The sequence below is a fragment of the Trematomus bernacchii genome, unplaced genomic scaffold, assembly GCF_902827165.1.
Source record: "Trematomus bernacchii unplaced genomic scaffold, fTreBer1.1, whole genome shotgun sequence".
In the NCBI taxonomy this organism is placed as follows: Eukaryota; Metazoa; Chordata; class Actinopteri; order Perciformes; family Nototheniidae; genus Trematomus; species Trematomus bernacchii.
In genome coordinates, this window is record NW_022987739.1 from 15,756,817 (window position 1) to 15,776,797 (window position 19,981).

The 19,981-nt window shown below is 42.6% G+C and overlaps 3 protein-coding genes across 13 annotated transcripts in view; 2 read left to right on the forward strand and 1 right to left on the reverse strand.

Moving 5' to 3' along the window:
• dock7 (dedicator of cytokinesis 7) overlaps nt 1-3,693 on the forward strand; it is a 50,146-nt gene extending 46,453 nt beyond the window's left edge. For all 10 annotated transcript variants that reach the window (XM_034146457.1, XM_034146459.1, XM_034146461.1 and 7 more), the window contains one exon: nt 1,201-3,693. In XM_034146457.1, coding sequence (XP_034002348.1) covers nt 1,201-1,243 — 43 coding nt within the window. In that variant the 3' untranslated portion in view covers nt 1,244-3,693. The remainder of the gene's footprint in view (nt 1-1,200) is intronic.
• usp1 (ubiquitin specific peptidase 1) lies at nt 2,044-10,560 on the reverse strand. The gene is given in 10 exon segments (XM_034146468.1): nt 2,044-4,073; nt 4,075-4,426; nt 5,993-6,194; nt 6,454-6,612; nt 6,864-7,519; nt 8,098-8,267; nt 8,524-8,625; nt 9,228-9,372; nt 9,716-9,945; nt 10,469-10,560. Coding segments are annotated over 9 exon segments (2,298 nt in total). The 5' UTR covers nt 9,880-9,945; nt 10,469-10,560; the 3' UTR covers nt 2,044-3,725.
• A 730-nt stretch (nt 10,561-11,290) lies between these two features.
• The window catches only part of kank4 (KN motif and ankyrin repeat domains 4), a 78,731-nt gene continuing 70,040 nt past the window's right edge, over nt 11,291-19,981 (forward strand). Inside the window, exon 1 of one of the 2 annotated variants that reach the window (XM_034147358.1) lies at nt 11,291-11,416. The gene's annotated coding sequence lies outside the window, so the exon portion shown is untranslated. Of the gene's footprint in view, nt 11,417-13,759; nt 14,041-19,981 lie in introns of those variants that run through there. The other variant, XM_034147359.1, reaches the window with a different exon arrangement.

Below are 19,981 nucleotides of genomic sequence, written 5' to 3' on the forward strand. Positions count from 1 at the left end.
GGTTGTATTTGGAGTGTTCGACCAATCACAAACATGGACAAGCCGTGTACTGACAGCGCAGCGCGTCATATATTTCCTGAATGAAAAGTCAACATATTAGACAAATATGAAGACGTTAAACTTTAAACATCCATGACTTAAACACTTTATCCAGGATAAAAGCCACATAGTTGCAGCTGCAAGGTGAATACTGCTGGTAAAAGAAAAAGTGTTTGAATACGTTCATTAACAGTTTTATGATATCACTGCTGCCCCGACACGAGTGGATCTGACTTTAATTACATTTGACTCGAGTGTTTCGTCAACTTAATGTGTTGCTTAAAAGAATACTTCTGCATACAGTATGTGACACTGTGAGTGTTGCACGGCCAGATACGGCTCAAGAAGCTGACTCAAATAAGGAAATATATGATACATTATGATGTGATATGATATGAATGATAATGGGACACATCGACGTCTGCACTCACAGTGCCGCGGACTGTACTTAATGTTACTTTGATCCGGTTACTTTTGTTGTGGCAGATATTTACGTAAGCTTTCTTAACGCTAATGTTATAATAGTCAGATTGCTCTGAAGATGGGAGGGGATATTCTATTAATTTTCACGTTCACACAGTCGGTGATTTTGGCCGGTCGTCTTTCCTGCAACGGCAGTTTAAACTGTATTTCCTTTCTCCTCCTGTCATATGAATTGATCGCTTTAAACTCCGCACACTGAGCTCTGATTGGTCAGCAGGCAGTGCTTTTATCCTAGAACCTATCCTGCTCCGGAGGATAGCCGTTCAGAATAAGTTATCTTGCCCGCTAAAAAGTGAACCAGCTTCGTAGGATCGGAAACCCCTGAAGTTAGCTTGCTAAACGAAAATCTTGATTCGTAGTATACCCCCCTGGTAGTTCAGGACTCTCGGACTACATTCTGTGATGCGGTTTCACGCCTCTCTCTGTCCTGTGTTTGTATTACCGGTATTTACGTAACAATGCGTCCTTAGAGTCTGGTTATTCTCACCGGCCATATTTCTTTTTTCTAACGGGACTGTAAATATCAGATAGGCCAGCCCAACGTTGCTTATGATTCAAGTCTTATTTAGATCACTGCGCTGGAATCCCAGTTATTCCCCCAAATCACTTGGTTGTCCGATGAAAGAAATCTGATATTTGTCTCAATTAAATCACGTTTCTTGTTTTTCTCGTTTCCAGGGATTCCTTCAGCAGGATGAGTCTTCGCAAGCTTGACATTTGAAGATGAAGAATACACACACGCGACAAATTGCAATATTAATTTATTATTGAGTGTAAATAGGAGTGTTTTGAAGGTTGGACAGTGTTTTGGAGAACGTGCTAAAAAGAAAGGCTGAAATGTTGCAGCTTGGTACGTTCCAGGGTCTTTATTTGTTTACAGACAAACTGTTACACCGCGAGAGAGACGGACACGTGGTTCTGGAGATTAAAGAGGTACCTTGGCATTTAGGATTTGACTTTGCTGGCCATGAGTCAGACAAAGGGACATATCTTTGTATTTATCCCACGCTTCCGCTCAATGAAGGCTCATAATGTAAACCTTTACTTTTAAACCCATCAGCCTGCTGGATGCAAACGAACAAGCAGACCATAATAACCCTTTGTTGGTTATTAAAGTGCCAAAAGTAACTCTTCTGCCAATCAGTCTGCAGGAAAGGTACAATTTTAAAAGTCAAGGTGTCTTTTTAATTATATAGTGTGTCAAAAATCTGTATCCAATTTAATGTGTGCACTTTTTTTATTACGGTGTAGCAATGCATTTTACAACTTGAACGTTGATGTAATTCAGAACGGAATGGTGAGGAGGAAAAACATGCAAAAACGGTACCATTATTTATCATGAGGCTTTATTATCATTTTAGTTGAAAGAATGTTTTTAAAGTAATTTGAACATCCTTGTATAATTTTATGTAGTTTTGTTTATTTTAAATATTTTACAAAATAAATATTTTAATGTTCAGCTGGGTGTGTTCTTCTTAATGTGTTGTTGTCGTGGGTAACAGAGTTTCAACAGACAGAGAATGTGAAGGTAAAAAGTTTATTGCTTCTAGAATGAACCCGTCAACATGAATATATTACAGCTGGAATGAGGTTTAAAGAGATGACACACAGGTCACATTAAAGCAGATCTGTAAGCGTTGTGTTCTATCCCAAAAGACCCCATGGAAATATGATTCATACTGAAATGCATCCCATAATGGGTGTTACCCACCAAGCTTAATAACTGATTCACTCCCTGAAACCGTAGAAATACTGTGGCCGTTTCTCAATGTCGAGTAAAGCTGCTGCAGAGACACTATTTCAAGTGTACGACGTCATCGAGTGGCGCCGAAGGACTGTTTAAATGCCCAGCATTCAGCGCCACTCGATGACGTAGTATACTGTAAATAGTGGCTCTGCAGCAGGTGTACTCGACATTGAGAAACGGCCTCTGATGTACAACCTGAGATGAGAAATGTCAGCTTGCCTGTATAATGTTACCTGACTATAATATTACACTAAGTGATACTTGTTAAAAGCACTGGAGCACAAATAATGAACTTCCTGTTGTGTGTTTTAAGTGTTCACAGGAACAGATTTACAAGTTTGAGGAGCAAATATGAATTTACCAAAGCTATCAAATCCATAACTTAGATGTTCGCTTTCAAACGCTTTCAGTCTTACAAATCTGACACTGAACTCCATTGTTGTCTGATAGCTAGCGGTTCAAACGTTTTGGCTTAAACAAACGCTCTCACTGAACTCTAAATCAGGAAACGTACCAGTTTAAAGCAGATCCAGATTTCAGGTCTTAGTTTGCACATTCAAGCTGTAAAGGTTACACACTAAATTAGCAGTTTTTTTATAATGTCTTAAATGTATCTTTTAAAAAAACTGAATAGCTTATTTATAGAAATATGTTTCACTTTTATGCATCTTCTTTGTGAGACACGCGGCGGCCTGCGTATAGCTTGACTCAACATTTCCGTTTTATGTCAAATGCTATAATTCTAAATGCCACAACTCAAACACTATAGGTTGTATAAGCAGTCTGTAGATATATTACAAATACATCTGAAGGAATGAGTGCAAAACAGATTCAAAGAGTTGGTGGGCAAAGATTTGACTTGAAAAATATTTCAAGTAAGAAATGCTACATATTGTTATCTCTAACTTCATGAAGCATTTTCTGTATTTCTCTGCCAATAATAACAATATCTATTTTCTCTAGTTGAGTAACTGATTCCAAACAAACAGCACTCACTTCTAATTCTTGGATCTCAGAAAAGTATCCTGTTAGAAAAAGACATCTCAACGTGTTGCATTTCATTCCATTGGATTTGAGTTCTAAAGTGCTTTTTAAATGTGTAAAAAGGGACCAAACTCAATCACTGAGAAAACACAACAGGACAGTAGAGACATGACGGTAAAGGGAAAAGTCAAAAAGACAGGTCAGGTCACATCCCAAAAAAAAGAGGCTCAAAAAGTCATCACGGAACATAGAAGTTCCCGAATGTCCGCTCCCTGCAGTGAGGGGGGTCCTGACTGTCCGCTCTGCAGTGAGGAGGCTCCTGACTGTCCGCTCTGTGGAAGAGTCTTCAGTTCAGGTGTTACCATGGCAGCCACAGTATGATTGGCACTGTCTGTAATATTGCAAAACACAACTGTACTTTGTCAAAAAGCCCGTCTGCCCCCCCCCCTCCGGAGTAAACGGCGTGTTCCCGTTAGGGCTCAGGCATCCTCCTGTAGAACAGCAGGTAGGGGGTCGAGGAGGAGGACGTTTCTGGAGAGCAGGCCTGCAGGAAGTCCTGTTCCTCAAACAAGCGCACCTCAGAGTCATCGAACAGCAGCCATTTGCCCTCGTAGTCCAGGAGGTTGTGCAGAGCCTCTGTGGCCCCCGCCCCCCCACAGGAGGTCTCCTCTCCTGCTTCAGTGTTCTGTCCCATGACAGGTTTCCTGCGCTTGGACCCCTCTGTGGCTCCACTGCTGGAGGATTTCTCCGACTGTTTGCCGCTGCTCCCAATGTCACAACTGGTCAGACTCCTCTGGCCCCCCAGGAGCCCGACCCCCCCCCTCCAACAGCTTCTTCCCTACTGTTTTAGCCAAACTGGCCCCTCTCTGTCCCCTGGCATTCAGGCTGAAAGACACCTCTCCATCGTCAAAGTCCGACCCTTCCTCCTTCACCCTCGTCTCCTCCTCCCTTTCTCTCTGCTCCCACAGCTTCACGTCCTTCAGCTCAGACATGCGGCAGTAGGCGGTGTAATGGCCACTGCTGATGGTGATGCCGCTGTGCATGACCACAGCGAACAGCTGATAGCGCAGACCCTTAGTGGACGAGGGCCGGGTGCACCACTCATCCAGAGACAGGGTGAGGGGGGTCTGCAGGGGGGTGTTCACTTTGGACAGCCCAGCATACGGGTCCAAACTAGCAGGGGAAAAAGGGAGATGGGTTAATATCTGTGATGGGGATTTGAAAAGTGACACTGTAAATAAATAACACAAAAGTCCAAGTGTGTCATGAAAGTGTCATGAACACTATCAAACGTAATAACATTTCAGAAAGTCTTCATATTTTACACAATGTCATAAAAAGTCTACTAAGTATAGTATGTCATATTTCTTAAAAAAAAAACATAAAATATCAAAGAAATTGTTTATTATTTCTTAAGAAAATGCCACAGTATAGTATTCCTTGAAAAGTAGAAAAGGTGCTAGGATAGTGTGTGTTTTGAATTGGGAAAATAATCCTCTTGGTATACAATAATAGTAATTCAATGTAAAGGAACTATAGTCTGTCTTAAAGGTAGGGTAGGTAAGAATGGAGAAACCAGCTCGAGTGCGCTAGAATTTGAAAGTACACAACCGGAAAGAATCTGCCCCTTCCTTCAGACTTCCTTACAGAGCCCCTCCTCCAACACACACGAACACGACCAATGAGATCACGAGATAAGTTTGTGCACAGATGGAAGGCTGACAGGCAGGTAGGCCATCCAGTTATTTTAGCCGGGCCGGCTAAAATGATTGGTCGTGCTTTTTACAGTATTACGGCTTCCACAGATGACATTTTTTTATGGATTTATTGTCAAAGCACTTAAGATATTCATTGCTATCGGGATGTTAAGAGCATTCCATGGAATATAACAAAAATTAGGGATGCTCCGATCGCCAATTTTGGGGCCGATCGCCGGAATCAGTATCGGCCGATACCGATCACCGATCCGATCGAGTGGGCGGGGGCTATGGGGATCTTCCATTTAAAGTGATGTTTAAAACTCAGTTAATGGGGCTCATTCACTGGCGCTTCCACAAACAACAACCAACATAATTATTACATTCAAATGAAGTACATTATTCAAGTTTACATTAACTTTGGATAATAACACGGGAGAAATAACGGGAGCCTGTCTCTTTTCCTCTCTCCCTCTCCTGACAGCCCGTCAGTATCTCATGCAGCTCACTGATCCAGTAATGAGTGACCCGATAGTGAAGAATAAATATATTTATAACTAGTTTAGCTTGTTCCAGAGGTAGATCAAATAGCTAAGTGTGTTAGGTCTAACTCTTAGTGTGTGTTTTGCTCCGCTCACCGGTCCGTCACAGCGGGTGGAGCTGCAGGATTTCTGCTTCACACACGTTGCATACCGCTATTTTATTGTCATTTTCGGACACCTTAAAATACTGCCAGACTGGTGAAGCCATTTTTGCGAGCTTGTTTTGCCGCGCACAGAGAAAAGTGTCATGTATTTTACGTCCAAATGTTACGTCATGCAATCGGCTCTCGCGATCGGCATTTTTAGAGAGCACCGATCGATCGGCCGATATCGATCGGTGGCCGATCGATCGGAGCATCCCTAACAAAAAGTGTTTCTAAAGTGAATTACCTACCCCACCTTTAATGTGATGATATGATGATTGCAATATACTAAGCCACGAGAAAGTCTTAGTACAGAAGGTCAAACATTGTTATAGTACACAGTTCTCCTGAACTCACTCGCAGCTGTTGGCAGAGAAGCGCTTCAGGTGGATGGTGATGACTTCAGGAGTTTTGTCGAACAGCAGGCTCCTCTCGGCCTCGGTGTAGTGGTGACACGTCTCACAGAAGTATTTGTCCTCCCCGACGATTCGCTCCACCGACGCAAACTGACCAATGGCCCACTTCAGAGTCTTCAGCTCTGGTTTGGGATCAGGAGAGACTGTGGGGAGAGAGAATAACACTCAGTAAATTATTATGTTATTATTTTTCATCTGAATCGTTATCTGGAAGAAATGCTGTACAGATACGTTTGAATTAAAATTGTATTTGTCAAAAGGTGACCTCAAAGAAAACCTCAGGAACGTGTTTGTCATTACCCACTTCACCCATGCTTAGAGCTTTAAATAAATCATGGTAGAGGGACTTCCATTAGGAACGAGTGCAAACTGAATATAAGCTGAAGCTGAAGGGCCCCTCACCCTCAGAGAGGTCGTCGGGGCTGCTGGGCTCCTCGTCCAGCACGGGGACGCTGATGTCCTGGAAGTCTTCTCTCCTCTCAGTGAAGCTCTCACACTCCAGGCAGCGCGTCCTCAGCACCAGGCAGCCCTGGAACAGCTGCTCCATCAGGTCCAGCCCCTCTGGAGGACACACACACACACTTTATTTTTAACTGCTTGATCTGGGGCATGTGGAGGAAAGAAATCCTCTTATAAGCATAATCTGTTACCAAACTGTCAGTTTATGAGATATTTATCATTTCTACAACATGTATAATTAGAATGTCCTATACCTGGCCATATAGATTTCCAATATCAAATCAATGCTTGTTCTGTTTCTCCTCTGCTAAAAGCGCCCCCGTCCTGTTCCTCTAACAGAAGTGATGTCGTACCTTGAGGTTCAGCCGTCTTCTTGTCCTCAGCCGTGTGTCCTGCTCTCTCCTCGGCGCTCCTCTTCTCCTCGGCGACAGCGTTCTCCTGCTCTGCTTTGCTTTGGTTCTTCACAGAGCTGATCTTCCCCACGCTGAGGAACTTGGAGAAAATACTGGGTTGTTTCCCAGAAGGCCTCAGCCAGCTCAGCTTAGACTTCTTCTTTCTTTTTCCCTCTGCCTCTTTTGAAGCCTTGTCGCCTTTCCCCTCCCCGTCACTCCCCTCCTCCTTGTTCAGTATCTTCGTCCCTTCCTTCTCCTCTTCATCTTTGTCTTGTTTGTTGTCCACCGTGATTTCATTCAAGGACTTCCTCTTCGAACGAGTGAGGGGTCTATTATCCCCTGCATCAGATGTCTTGGCCTTGAGGGATTTCGGCTTCTTTTTGGCATTTCCCACCTCGGTGTCGCTCTTCCTCTTTCCGCTGACTTGGCCGTCCTCTTCTTCGGTCACGGTGCTGCTGGCCGCTGAATCAACACCGTGCTCAGGTTTCACCTCAGATTCCTCCGTCTTTAAATCCTTTCTGATGGTGTCACAAGCCTCTTGGATATATCCCAGGATGCACTGCAGGACCTCCTGGGCGTCGTGCTGAAGATAGCCTTCGTACATGGGGTTCAGCTGCCTGCAACACACAAAGTCAGGTTACAATTGGTTAACTTGTAGAAAAACAATTATTCTTGAAACTATTTTAATGACTTATATAAGAAGTCTTTGATTCTGACAGATTAAGTCCTCATTGTCGGTCCCATCGGAGGCTCTGATTGGTTCCCCTGCTGGAAATATCCATTCACAAGACCCACCCATTGCTCAAACAATAGGTGGCATCATTAAAAGCATTTGATAGGCCTAGTGTAACAAGTAATTGAATTGGCCTAATGTAATGAGTCGTTGATTGGCCATGGTACAAAGTTAATTATGATATTCACCATACAATACATTAAACTAGCTTATCTGCTCCACTACAATACATGGTTAACGGGAATACTTAAATACAAATATTACTTTAGATTTATTTTAGCTTGTAAAAAAAGGAAACATTTGCTGTTGTTTTAGTTTCTATTGCTGAAAAAGAAAAATAGTTTTCATTAAAAGGTAGTTTAAGACATGGGTATGGATCGTGTTTACAGTGTGTAGAAACACCACTTTGATTAGAAATGAGCTATCTTACTATTTAAATGCATCATTTAACCACATGACTACCTGAGTGTGTTGAGTATTTTGCGAGGTGGTGTAGCGAGCTCTCCCTCGGTGAAGCTGTCGGGGTTCAACAGGAAGCTGGACTGCAGCTGCTGCACGGATGTGATCAGACTGTTGAAGCTGCCCAGGAGCTCAAGCTGAGGCGTTAGAGCCTCAGAGGCATCTTCTGACTGCTGAGAAACAAAACACAAACAACAACATTATAAAACAAGGGGTCTGAATTGTAGCTTAATTCTACTAAAATAATTATTGTTAAAATAGAATTACAACTGATATGATAACAGAAGCACTATAGAGTGTCCGATTGTTATTTATACATGCCCTACCATTTAAAATGAAAAACGTATGATTCTTACATTTTAATTTCAGAAGCCCTGGTTCTTGCATATACATTTTGTTTAATAGAAATCTCATTTATATTCTACCAACCTCTTCATTTTGATCCGTTTCTTCCTTTGGTTTGTCCGTACTTTTCGACAGGTTGTACAGTTTCTTTATTCCTTCTCTAAGCCCTGGGCAGTGGTACAGCACCTGCAGGAGAAATCAGACATAAAATCTAAATCCTATTTAAAATTATCCATCTGCACAGAAAGCTGAAAAACACTTCCTCTAATTGTTTACAGGTATGGACTATTAACCCTGCTTGTGGTTTCTTAGAGGATAAAAACAAGTGACACTTTGAACGTGTGTGCTGTGAGGATGAAACATAGCACTGCTGAGCAGCTATGCCAAATGATGTGTTAACAGTGAGCTTTATTGTTATTGACAAAGAAAGCAATGTTGTTTCCTTGACAAATTATTTCTTGGTATCGGGTTCATGATTCTTTATGCAAGACAGGGCCTGTATCTTGGCATTACATGTTATGAATTGTTTAATTTTATGACAAAACAAAATTAAATCCATGATGATGGCCGGATGAAATGCATCACAATATATTTGTGTATATATCTTCCAATTGGCATGTTTCCTCTAAAGAAACGGCATTTCATGAGACTGTTTTCAAATATAAATGACCCTCATGGTTGCCTGTGTTTTTACTGAGTTGAGTCATACACTTCAATGTGTAAAGCATGATCCTTTCTAACTGTGTTACATACGATATACATCCATTCTGTCTCTGGGGATGCCCCACCTGTAGGATGCTGTTCAAATAGCAGGTGTTGCCCAGGTTGTTGAGCCCCACAAATGGCACCAAGGTCTCCCTCTTATCAGACGACAGGAGAAGGCCAGGTGAGGCAGGACATGGAGAAGGACCGGGCACCACCTGATCACAGCTGCTGCACAGTGGAGACCACAATATAATTTAAATTTAAATGAAAGACAAACATCATCAAACATCAGTTATTTGTTTCATCCCTGCAGTTTTACTGGGGCTGCACTCATTAGCCATGGTTGTATCTCTACCCAAATATCAATATAGAAGATATCCTTGTCTACATATATTTTGAAATGATCAGACAATGTGATGTAATTGTGTTAAGTGACTGGCTGGCATGTATTTGGCAAGGACCAACAGACAGCATAACTACACACGTCATACCTCAACAAAATGTCTGGTTATATCAGTGTTTGGAACTTTGTATGACCAAAAATAAAACCACAATGACAGCCCATACGCACCTCGCTTCAGGCTCCACTTGTTTAACGGGTTTGGGCTCATCTGCTTGAGGTTCAGAGAAATCCAGAGCCCGTTTAGCTTCTTTCTTCTGGAGGAACTTCAGAGACAGTTTGCTCTTCTTCACGGGGCTCGCCACCGCAGCATATTCCCCCTGCGGACCTGGCATCTTTCTTCAGGTACCGTCACCTTAAGGAGGATATTTTTCTCTACAGCGAAGCAACAGCGCACCTCACTGGTAAAAAATAAAAAACACAGTTGTATTTCAGTGGGCGCCATCAGAGTTCAACGAGAACGAAAGTAACACTGCGCAGTTAAGTAACTACGGTACAACCGAGTGAGTGGACCATTTTAACGTAGACATCTCTGGTTCACTTAAGTCCAACCCGGTTACCGAGTGAATAACGAATAATATAATATGTTAGGCGGCTAACGCTAATTTACTGCACCTTCATTTACATTTGAAATGTAACCGTTAACATGAGGAACCGTCGTGTTATGCGCGTTTGGAATTAGCAATGGCGTGATGAACAGCGAGTAATAATCTGCATTTTGCAGACAACACAGCCTAAACTGGGTCAAAACGGTGAAGAAGTGGGAGGAGAAAACAGCAGCACGCCGTTTCTAACAGTTCACTTCAACAAAACTAACTCTTAATATCCCTACAGTGTCTACAGCTCTTTGATGCTTACCTGGATGAGTCATTCCTGATAGAACTTTTAATATGTCACGAAATATCCAGTCTTAGAGATACTTACACGGAGATATTTACAGAGTGTTTGTCGATTCAGGCAATGCAGCAGCAGAAGTTGCCGCTTTTTCCTGAAGGAAGACCGACTGTCGGCTACACTGCCGGGAAACACCGACACGAAAAACACAACATCTGTCAAAAATATCAAATGAACATCCACTCCTTGATATTAAACGTATATCTGACGTATGCATGAAGCTTGTAAATGTGTGTAAAATTGATTAAAAATGTATAACTATCAAGAGTCACACTTCATAAAGCAGGCGCATATTTAGTCAACTTTTAATTTAGGACCCAATAGCTAGCTTCAGGCGCCATTTGTGTAGTCCTCTATCAAGCTGCCTAAAGTTAGATCGAACAACTGTTGTAAATTCTTCATTAAAATAAAAAATGAAAAAGGACTTGATTCAACATGAATCCATCACTTGATCTCCAATTAATAAAGAGTCAAATTAAGGTAAAACTAAAGAGGAACATATTTGTAATGGCATTGAATTGCAGTTAATCTAATACATTTGTAGTTTTAACTGCAGGACTTACTTATACATTATCCAGTATATGCGTAACAAAAACAAACGCTTTTATTTTGAAGAGAGTAAACGGAAGTAAGGTTATACTTCGGTGGAATTGACAACAATCCTTCTGCAGAACTCAACATCAAAACGATAAGTTTATGCTTTTAACATGATTGAGACGCATGTCCAAACACTTACTCTACACTATACATGTATTACATTCATATAAATACATTTATTTTACATGAACACATCGAAGAAAACAGCTTGTAACAGTGAACGGTTATAATCGGTTTTAAGGGGCAGTGTTCACCGTCAACCGGCAGGGAGCGACATTGTTCATATAAATGAAGGTTAAAGTATCCAGCATCACTCCCTCCTCCACTGGAGCATCTCTTCATCTGACAGGCAGCACAGGCTACCCTTCCGCAATTCTTACGGTAAGACACTATTTACGATTTCCAAGCTTTCTGCGTGAATAGATAAACTACAATCTGCTTGAAAGGCGAACAGTTAGAGTGGCCTTTCTAATCTCTGTTTCGGTTAAAGACGCCTATCAGTTGTAGTGTTTTAATTTGAGTGGGGCTACAGAGTGTTGTTGCTGGCGTGCGTTTTATCATACGGGAAGGTTCGCAGCAATTGAATGTATCCCAAAAAGGATAGTACATGTGTGTCGTTGTATTGCATACAGACAGTATGGGCATTTGTCAACACGATGGTACATGTATGCAGGACGATCCGCTGCTGGTGCTGCTGCTGCTGCTGCAGAGTGGTGCTTGGTCAGCAGCACAGATGTATCAATGGATATTCAGCTTCCAGAATCCACTCTATTTTCTGGCTTTGCGATCAAGTGATGTTGCAGTAAAATGCTGTTACAGTAGTGGATGGGAGTAAATTACAGTAACAATGTGTTAGTGGTGGTAGTGATGGAGCTACAGCATGTTATGACAGAATAGGTCATCTCTGTTATGGGTTGGCTTTCAACAGTATATCTTAACTAAATTAGTGTACCAGAAATCCATGTCTCAGTTGAATTGGGTTTGGAATTATATTATACCCCATGTATGATGAATAATACTTGAATGAAATGGATTTCATCACAGATGTAGTATACAGCAGGCGATTAATCCAGGGAGCACTAGTTGGGAGATGTTATGTTCTCTCACATCCCATCTAAAGCCCTATCAGGAGATGCATGATAAAAAGGGATTACTGTGCCTCACTTCCCTCATCACCTCCTGATAACATCATTTTCTCAAGGGGAGCAGATCCTGTGCCATGCATGTCCTAAGCTCTGTGAAATCAACGCAATGCCTGGTTTTGATTGGCTATTGCAATACACTGGATGCAACAGGATTGCCACTGAACAAGGTCATTGGACGGATTTGAGAAAATGAAATGGTAGCAGAGATTGAGCCTTCCTGAAAAGGTTTTTTATTGAGACATTCAGAGGACATGAACAACTGATTAAAAGAAGAAACAAAACATCCACCTGTTCCTAATTTAGACAAACTACCACTAATGTGACTGCAAACATTACAGAGATATTGCCACTTATTGGCGGACCGCACAAGAATGTAACCCCTAACCTGAAGGAGTAATGAGGACCATTCTCCATGCACCAAGCAATAGAGGATGTCTTTATCAAGGCCGGCTTTGTCCCAGGAGGCACTGAGCTCTCGGGGCCGGAGCAGCAGAGGTTGGCAGCTCAAAGACCTGGCCCATGACACAAAACACCCCTTCCTCCGGCATCCACCCATCGCCTCCCCCATGAGAGGAACACTGGAGGGAAAATGAAAGCATGTTGAGCGACAGGCAATGCTGCACTCCAAGAATGAGAAGCATGCCCTGAAGTCGACTTAAGTTTACCTCTCAACAACAAACCCCTCTCTACACACAAGCGTCTTCTTTTCGTATTTTTTTGCAGGCCTGCAGGGTACGGCAGTTTGCTCCTGCCTTTAGTCTAAGCTTAGTAAGCTGGCTGCGGGCTATAGCTTCATATACAGATATTAGAGTGGTATCAGACTTGTCATTCATCTCTCCATAAGAAAGAATATACACATACTTTACAAAATGTAAAACTTTTCCTTTTCACAATCACTTAGTGCCCAAAACAGAAGGGTATTTAACACAGAAATACAGAATGACACATGCAGTGTCCTTACTTACATGTCAGAAGCAGAAACCATCAAATGCAATTGTGCTTGATTAACAATCCAAAATGATTAGCTATTTTTGAAATTATTTGAACATATATTGTCTATATCTTTAGACATAGAAGTGATTTATTCCATCTTAAATCTTTTAGTTGGAAGGATGTTTAGAACCCGGAAGGCGTGACAATATCCAGTATTTTCCAAAGTTAATTAACTTTTTAAGCTCTTTAACTTACTAAGGGCTTTTTTGCCACAAAGACTGTTATCGCTCTCCTCTCCTATCAGACACAGTATTTATTTTCACAGAGCGCCCCGGCTGACATCTCACACAGGCTCTGTGGAGTCCAGAGAGGGTGCCTCAAATCTGCCAGTAAAAGCGGGTTAATGAGATCCTGTGTGAGTGTATGCAAGTGTGCATAACCTCACATGCATATGTGCATATCAGATCAGGAGGATTTCTCCCTCCTCTCTCTCTCTCTCTCTCGCTCCTTCTCTCTACATACTTTAGTTTAGAGCATCTGAGCAACTCCCATCTGATGCATGCGGACGATGTGGGTGTATCCAGCCCAGCCGCTCTGATGTTGGGAAGCGGTAACTCTCGCATCCTACTCAGTCTGCTCTCTACTCTCCGCTCTCTTGTTTCAGCCGGTCTGTCTGCCCTCTAACGTAGTACTCTCCTTTCACTCACCACTATTCATCACCATCCAGGATATATTTACACAAACCCACGCAGGTAGATATCATACTGTCCCAGTGGACTGAAGAGTTTGCCTGATAGATACAAATATATGTATATCACTTTGGAAAGAGCCAGACAGTGGGAATCTGTAGTGGTGCTTTTGAAGCTTAAGTTTTCTCCCCAATACGTTTTTTTTTTGTCCCAAAGGATACCACACGCAGCTGCAGAGGTAAGACAAGGATAGATGTGCTCTGCACTTTTTGCTATTTTCTGGTTTGCACTCACTCTCTTTCTCTAGTTCTTGTGTACCTCCTTTCTCATCCTCTCATATTTACTCTATTATCATGAAGTATGTTTTGTAAGTTATTATATTCATTCATTCTCTGCTCTTCCTTTTATTTCACAATGTAAAATATGTGCTCTATTTTCTTATCGCTGTCTCAGTGCAGTTAATTGAAATGTCATTATTGAGTTGAATCTACATTTTCAAACCAGCACACATTTATATAGAATCCAGCCACGCTGTTATCATCTTTCTCTCTGCGTGCTGATAATGTTTATTATTCGGATATTCTTGTATCTGCGTGGTAATCAGATGCCGGGAGTGAGGCATGCACGTACATATTTGTGCACATGCTTACAAACATAATGACAAAGGGGCTATCATTATCTGTCTGTTTGTCTTTGACGTCTCTTTATACCGTTGATCCCTTCTCTGAGGCATTTTTTAGGTAGATTCCCTTCTGGCCTGACTAATGTCTTTCAGCTGGTGCACATGCATATGTTTAAACACACACATACTGCATGCTAACCAGTCAGTGGATGGAGCTGGAGGAAATAGGGAGTGATGGTTGTTGTTTAGAGGGTTTCATATGCAACTTTTGCATGGTTGCATCCTAGCGATCTGCAGGCATTCACTCCGCTTCTTTGCTTCTCTTGCAATTCCTCCATTTCTCTCTCTCTGTTTATGGCAAAACCTCGCTGTCTCTCTCTATCTCTGCTCTTTTATGGTGTGCATGTATTCTCAGTTAGTCTTGGTCACTGCTCTGCCCGCCTGCCACAGAGCATTGTCCATGGTTGGTTGGATAACCGCAGCTACACAACATTAAAAAGGCAAAGTGTTCCTGTTACATGGGGCATGTTTACAGGGTTTCACATTGTGTATGAGTGTGTGTTTTATGCTGCATTCACTGACATTAAGAACTCTCCATCCCTGCTCAGGTTAAAGGCCACATTGTAATTCTTACAAACACAAAAACACACACACTCACTGCCCTTAAAGATCTGGCGGACTCGCATTAGCGTACAGTCTCCCACTGTTTGTGTGTTTATTTTTGAATATGTGTTTGTGTGTCAGTGTGATTTTCTTGGAGGTGCAGAGAGGTGACTCATACCAGCTCTCATGCTGGTGGCTGCTATATGCATTCACTGTAACCTTGCCATGATATGCAATTTGCAAATAAGCATTGTCTGATGAAAGCATGTATCTGTGAAATGTCAACAGGCAGACTAATTTTTAGCACATACAGCATGAATATTCAAGGTTATGGACAGCTTTTAAAAAAAATCCCATATCTCATAGAATTCTCTAAACACACATTTTCTAAACAGTGGGTCATCCTATCTCCATAACAATTGTCGATGACATTTATCTCCCCCTTAGGCTGACATTTAAAACTAAAGTGAACCCCTGATTTTGGAGATCTTTTTTTGGCTTTTTTTTTTTTGGATTCTTACCCGGGTTGCACTGAAGACTCAAAGCATCATTGTTTAATCACCTACAGAAGGAAAACAATGATTATCTGGTTTAAACTAATTGTCAGGAAGTAGTTCAGTTTGGTCCAGCAGTGGAAACCAGTCTATTAGGGACCAAGCCTTGGGTAGAACTGTATAGTAAAGGCTTAGCAGCTTAATCTGATGTAAAGTGAATTGAAGCACAGAAACAGACATACACACACACACACACACACACACACACACACACACACACACACACACACACACACACACACACACACACACACACACACACACACACACACACACACACACACACACACACACACACACTGGGCCCACCCAGAATATGTAGCCACTCCAGTGAGCATCTTGGGATGGCTGCTCTGATACAGAGTAAAGCACAGAACACTCTGTTCACATGCTACGCCATCACTACCCAGCATGAATACACACACACTGCTGTGGTTGTGTGATTGTCATGATGGTAATTATTCTAATTAGTAATCTAAAGTTAGTTGTCAGCAACAACACAAACCACATGGCACACGACACGTTTCCTTCACTTTGTAGTGATGTGTCTGGCGCAGTATGCTGCAGGTTGTTTTCTCAGAAAGCAAGATGGGCAGTAATGTGCATGGTGTGTGTGTGTGAGCGTGTGTGAAGTTGGCCGGTGCTAGTCGATGCCAGGCTGTGCTCTGTCTTGACTGGCCGAGTGCCTGGTGCTCCCATGTGGTTCGTTTTCTCCAGACTTTCACTTGCACTGACTTCTCCTAAAGCCATCTGAACCTGTAAATACCTCTGTTGGCCCACACAGCGGGAATGTGTTGGGGCACAAATGTGTGTGCTTAGTTAATTACTATGAGTATTATTAGGCCACGGGTTGTATCTGCTACAGTTCTCTATCGTATGGACGGTTCGTCCACACGAGGCCGTAACGGAACCGTGGAAACGGAACCGTGGAAACGGAACCGTGGAAACGGAGCCCTAAAACGATAACGGCTCCCAAGGTGGGTAGATCTGCGGACGAAACGCTCTGGGGGGCCAAACGGCTCCGTGTGTACGTCCTATACGATCATTTCCTGATAACGATGACGCCATAGCCCCGCCTCTCCCCACTTCTGCTGCTCACCCCCGCGTCACCCGCGTCATTGCTGATGTGTTTTGACAACAATGGCGGATCACAGGGTTGCTTTCATGCTCCAGACACTACTGACCATGCTACAGATGTTAGTGCAAAATCTACAGCTCCTCTACCACAACCATCAGCAACAAGTGGACATGGAGAACTACATGAACTACATGTTGCTAAATCCACCGCGGAGAATAAACAGAAGGGCAACCAGGCAACCATGGCAACCATGCTCGGGGGTCTTCTTAGCTGCTTTTGGTGTATTTTGTGGCGGAAGTACAGCGCCACTTACAGGCCCGGCATATGTACTATACAGCGTCTCCAGCGGGTCGAGCGGTCTCGTGTGGACGGACACGTTTCATGAGCCGATTCCGTGTGGACGGAAGACTTTTTTGATATCGACTAAGGTGCGTTTTCGTCTCTGTGTAAACGTGGCCTTAATGAACCAAAAAACCCACTGCTAAGACAAAACACATCTTAGCCGCGTTCACACCGCAGTACTTTTCCCACTTTAGTTCCGATATAGTTCCGAAATGTCGCATTCACACCAAAAAGAGCCGGAACTAAAATGAGTTCATCAGAACCTTTTTTACCTCCTTTTCCGTCCCTGCTAGAGAGCAGGTACTTTGGTGGGAGAAAAAGGTTCCTATGTCTGATTGGCTGGGCGGATTGCAAACCACGCCCCGTAAAACTCCCAAAAAGTTTTGTGAAGCCGCCATTTTATTATCCTCGCATTAGCATTATTAGCATTAGCATTAGCCCAGCGCAGAAACGCAGAGAGACTAACTTATGGCAACACAAAAGAAAACTTGGGAGCGGTGGAGATGAGGAGGTGTCGGCGTTCTGGTGATTTACTCGGAAGGCTTCAGTAGAAGCTGCTGGGAGTCCCAGCAGCTTCTACTGAAGCCAGTCCCCAACTCCGGGGACTTCCGGCTGCCCAAAGCAGAAGAAAAAGAAGTGACGTCAGTGGCTTCATTTGCCTAATCCTTCCCCAGGGACTTATTCCGGTGTGAACGCGATCTCATGAACCTTTGTGGGAAAAGTACTGCGGTGTGAATGCGCCTCTTGAATAGAAAAAACTGTTATGGTGTGAGCTTTCGGAAAGTCCTACATGCAAGTGTACTTTAATCTAGCCATGGAACAACACAAGGTTGTTTTTTTTTTAAAGTTTATCTTCACAGTAATTCTAAAAAAGATGTTCTGTCATGGAACAAGTTGCAGAGCCTGGGTTTAGGAGCTTAGGGCTTCTTTGCTGTGCTGTGGGAGGGAGAGGGACTCCCTAAACTCTCAGTGAGTGTCAGTCAAAGAAGCCAAAAGCCCCTTATTGGGAACACACAGATACATGAGAGCCAGGAGTCAGCAGGCTCACAGACACACACCAGCTGAGCGAACGCCTAGGGATTGCACTGCTAATCTCATTCTGTGTTGACACTCTATGCCTCAGCTGTGCCATGCTTTCACAGCTCTCTCTCTCACCATGTTGGTATCCCAAAGCTAGAGGTGTGCTCCTTCCTATCACTGTCAGCAGAAGGGAGAGTTCACACCGTGCTGGAGGTGTGTGTCTGCTCGGTGCCAGCAGCACATCTGCTCTGCGCACTACAGCTTCCCACAACCTACACCAGTGCACCACTTCAGGGAACTGTGGGACTTTGCAGAAGTTCAGATGAAGTGGCACTGTGGGCCTCAGGTGGTTTAAAATGTAGGGGAGAACTGACAGGAGACATTCTCAATGTAGTCTGAATTATTGGATTATCCAACTTCAGTCAGAACAAATGTATTTCCATCTAGTTTAAATGCAATTAATCGTATAGCTTTTTCTTTAAACTTTCTTCAAATGGTTCATATGTCTGAAATAAAGTTTAAAATGAGTAATGTATGTATTCAATGAAAGTGTTAAACTAAACTTACCTTTCACAAAATAAAGAGTTTGTAGATATACAGCACTCGCGCCTTTGGGTTAGGGCAGGGGTCTGCAACCTTTTTGACCAAAAGAGCCATTTTGCCCCCTTTTCCAACAATCTTTTTTGTCTGGAGCTGCAAAACATATTTGATAGCTTGATAGCTTATAAAGTTGTATTTATTGTTACATCATAGACAAAAACTACAGTTTTTTTGCATTTATTATTTATTACATTATAGAAAACTGTTTACCTCTAATAATAAACAAAGAACTCTTATAAGGAGAATTAAAATACACAGGCCTACTTTAAAATAAATTAAACACAGCACTTGGGCAGTCCTCTGCACATTTGAAGGAAAACAAATATAATTAAAATTGACCCACTTTGAAATAAATAAAACATATAGCTGCACCCTAAAAAGAGTTAACTGATTGAATTATGACTGAAGATCGTCAGCTGTCTTCCTCTTCCGTGTTTTTCCTCCAATACGTAAAGGCTGCAGCACCTTTGACAACTTCTCTCCACATATCAAACATACCGGTAAGCCAGCATAGTTTGCTTGAAAGCATATAACTCTGTCCACGCAGAATTAAATCCTCTGTGTTCCTCCGATACTTTTCTTTTCTTTGATTTATCCATAGTTCGCTCGTCGAGCCGGGGGTCAGGTTATTCACCTGTAAGTAAAGGCGCTGGCGCGGGACCGTAGCAGGATATGACGCATATTTTAGTTGACCTAATTAAAACCGTTTTGTTTTTTATTTATGTGTCACAGTATCACCTCAAAATACAAGATACGAAACATTTTCAACCGTGCAACAAAATATAAATAGTCCTACAAATATTTGTATTTGATTTCCTTCTTATTTTTGTCTAAGCTCAAGGGAGCCAGAGTAGAGGGCTTAAAGAGCGAGAGCCGACCCCTGGGTTAGGGGTTAGGGTTAACCCCGGGATTCCACCGGGTCCGTCTGCGCCGCGTTACGGCTGCACCACGGTTTTGGTCCGACCTCCTCCAGCGTCATACCCAACCGGGCGCGTTTCAGAAGCGGAGCGTCTTGCGTGCCGGCTCGCAGTTTTTGTTGATTTGGGCATATTTCCTGGTCAGGCTACTTTGTACAGACAAAGTTAATAATAATTGTAATAGTCCAGTTATAAACGACATGAATCAAAGATGTGTTGCTGTATTTTAGTGGTAAAAAAATGCATTCATCATCATAATTATTCTATATATAATTTGCACAGTGCCTGTAAACCGGAGGAGAACGCTGGCATTTATTCTCCGACTTGAAAGACTATGGAGGGATAGGGTCTGCAAAATGTGGTTTTTTTGGGGATTGACTGGATGCTCTGAGCGTTCCACTTCCTGCCCGGCGCTATGCAACCCCTCGTGTCGCGTCGAAAAT